Source organism: Cryptomeria japonica, chromosome 4, assembly GCF_030272615.1.
Source record: "Cryptomeria japonica chromosome 4, Sugi_1.0, whole genome shotgun sequence".
NCBI lineage: Eukaryota > Viridiplantae > Streptophyta > Pinopsida > Cupressales > Cupressaceae > Cryptomeria > Cryptomeria japonica.
Window position 1 is genome coordinate 466567639 of NC_081408.1, and position 2441 is coordinate 466570079.

The window sequence follows — 2441 nt, forward strand, 5'->3', positions numbered from 1 at the left end:
TAGCACCATTTTTCACTTTACTCTTTCCCCCTTTGACAACAATGCCAAAGATAAGAATTCTCCAAAACTGATATACAGGGATATGTAGAATTGCTCACAAAAAATTGAATATGTCTACAAAAATTGTCCTAAGGGACAGCAAGTGTTTATCCCGTGCCTTCTTCAAACTCTCTAAAATGTTGATCCTCCCACTAAAAAGATAAGTAGACATCTCTTCTCCTCTTCTCTCTACCAAAAAATTTGAATCCAGAGCATCCTTAGCATCTTGCATGTTGCTCATCAGAGAATCTATCAAGGGAGTGATAAGACTCCTCACTTCTTCCACTCTGCCCAAAACTCTTTCATTTTACTAAATTAAACTCTTAATCTTATCTAATATACTCAAAACTTGTGGTTCAAAACTGCTAGTCGGGACTGATTGGAGTGCATATGATTGTTATATGCTAGTAACATGCCCTTCACATTCTTTAATTTTCTTGTCAATGTCCATAGTGAACTTTGGCCAAATCAGACATGACTTGTATATCCAACCACCTTCATCCAAGGCGTCTTCAATACTCTTCATAGCAGTTACTAAGGTCACCCTATCATCTTCAATCATCTTCAAAAATGTTTTCAATCTCATAGCATTAAACTGATTCAAAACTTTAGTATCAGTCGCCTTCTCCAAAGACTCAAAATGAGAACCTACATCATTTAGCATACTCTTAATCTTACCGTAGGGATCAAATGTGTCTGGTTTGAAGGATGGCAAAATTTTCTCCAGGTCCATCTCCTGCCAATGTTATCAATACTTTGTCTGTTGAATGGGACTTAAGCAAGTCCTCACTAGCTTTTGCTTCGGCAAGAGTTGCTAACTTCAGTACTTGAATCAAAGACAAAGAGATCAGATCAATAGGCCCTTGACTAAATCATCAGAATTGGTAGCAATCTATTTACATTTATCAGTTACAAAGTCTCTTGCCACTGTCACTGGAACCTGATCTTCCTTCTTCTCTCCTTTCTCATTTTCTACAACCTCTACAATCTCATCCTTTTCACCTTCCTCACCATCATCTTCACCCTTTTTTGTATCATTTGTCTCCTCAGTTTCTTTTTCTGATACAATTTCAATTACCGGAGGATCCTGTACAACTTCATCAGAGTCATTAACGTTGTCATCAACATGATTATCAATTGTGATCTATACCTTGGGTTGCACTTCCAGAATAGCTTTCTCAGATGATTGATCTTTTTGCTTGTCAGGAATAGCTTCATGCACTTCTGGAACATGTGTCATGAGATTGCTCTATCAGATTCACATCAATTCTATGATCTATCAAAACTTATCTCAAAATTTTCTTTGTCTCCTTAGTGACTTCATCTATTTTGTCGAGCATAAGCTTATTGACTCTCTTCTTACTTTATAATATTTCCTTTTAAATATTTAATAGTCTAACCACTTCAGTTTTAGAAATAATAGAGGATAGATTTACTAATACATACTCCTTTATCCTTTCATCCTCAAGACTTATTGTATGTATCCTTGCATCTAAAATGTCATATAGGCTTTTGGGAATCATGGATGATAATTCAATTAATGCCTTGCTATAAGCATCTATGTACTGAACAACTACTTCTTCTATATCTCTCTAGTCCTTATCATCAAAATTTTCATAATATATAGGCACATTCTTCAAATTTCCATCTTTAATAACTTCATCAATTAATTATTTCAAAGTCATTAGGGGCACAACTTCATAAGTACCTTCAATTTTACCGCGCTTCAGAGATTCGTCTATTTCAGATTTAGTTTCTTTCTCACTCTAGTTCTACCCGATGGATCAGCTTCTTCCCTTGGCTTCTTGGTTGGTTGGGCACAACCGAATTGAGGATTCTTCACCACTCTAGCATAAGTGGTTGTCTTCTTCACCTCTTTCGCTACTTCATCATATTCAGTCTCTATGTCCTCAATAGTGGTAGCACCATATTCTCTTTGGGGCTTCTCCTTTTTCCTCTTCTTTGCTCCATCGGTTGATGTTGTTTGTGACTTGGGTGGAGGAACAGGCTTTTGCACACCGGAGGTAGGTGCAGACTGAGACTGTCTAGGCTTTGATTTCTTGGGAGGAGTGGAGACAGGTTTTGACATTTTGAGCTTTGCCATGTCCTCCTCCTTTAGTAATTTTTTCTCTCTTTCCCTTTCACAGCTTCCTTAGATATACCCATTTGCTCTACTATCTCCTCAACCTCCTTTCTTACTTTTCTTTTCCTTGTCAGTCCAGTAAATTTATCGTGCAAATCAAATCCTTTTTTTTGCATGTACTGAACCTTTCCTCCTTATCATCTATAGGTTGACTCAATAGGTGTTGAGCATATGTGTCAAGTGTATCTGCATCCACCTCATACCCCATGTGCATGATCCAAATAGTCCTAGGCTCAACTGCCTCCATATGACATTGATC

General features: G+C 37.3%; 1 protein-coding gene across 1 annotated transcript; it reads right to left on the bottom strand.

Annotated features, from left to right (window-relative positions):
• Positions 1-931: 931 nt before the first annotated feature.
• Positions 932-2143, bottom strand: LOC131875169 (uncharacterized). Its single transcript, XM_059219202.1, has 3 exons — positions 1805-2143; positions 1190-1288; positions 932-1126 (listed from the first exon to the last, which is right to left on the bottom strand). The coding sequence occupies exons 1-3, from the start codon at positions 2141-2143 to the stop codon at positions 932-934; spliced, it is 633 nt and encodes a 210-aa protein (XP_059075185.1).
• Positions 2144-2441: the final 298 nt, after the last annotated feature.

Bases quoted from the DNA above. Each gene is read 5' to 3' on its own strand.
- LOC131875169 (XM_059219202.1), bottom strand. From the start codon at position 2,143: ATGGCAAAGCTCAAAATGTCAAAACCTGTCTCCACTCCTCCCAAGAAA. The intron at 1,289-1,804 runs GTGAGAAAGAAA...TGAATCTGATAG, and splicing joins ATCCATCGGGTAGAACTAGA to AGCAATCTCATGACACATGT. The intron at 1,127-1,189 runs GTATAGATCACA...GAAGTTGTACAG, and splicing joins TTCTGGAAGTGCAACCCAAG to GATCCTCCGGTAATTGAAAT.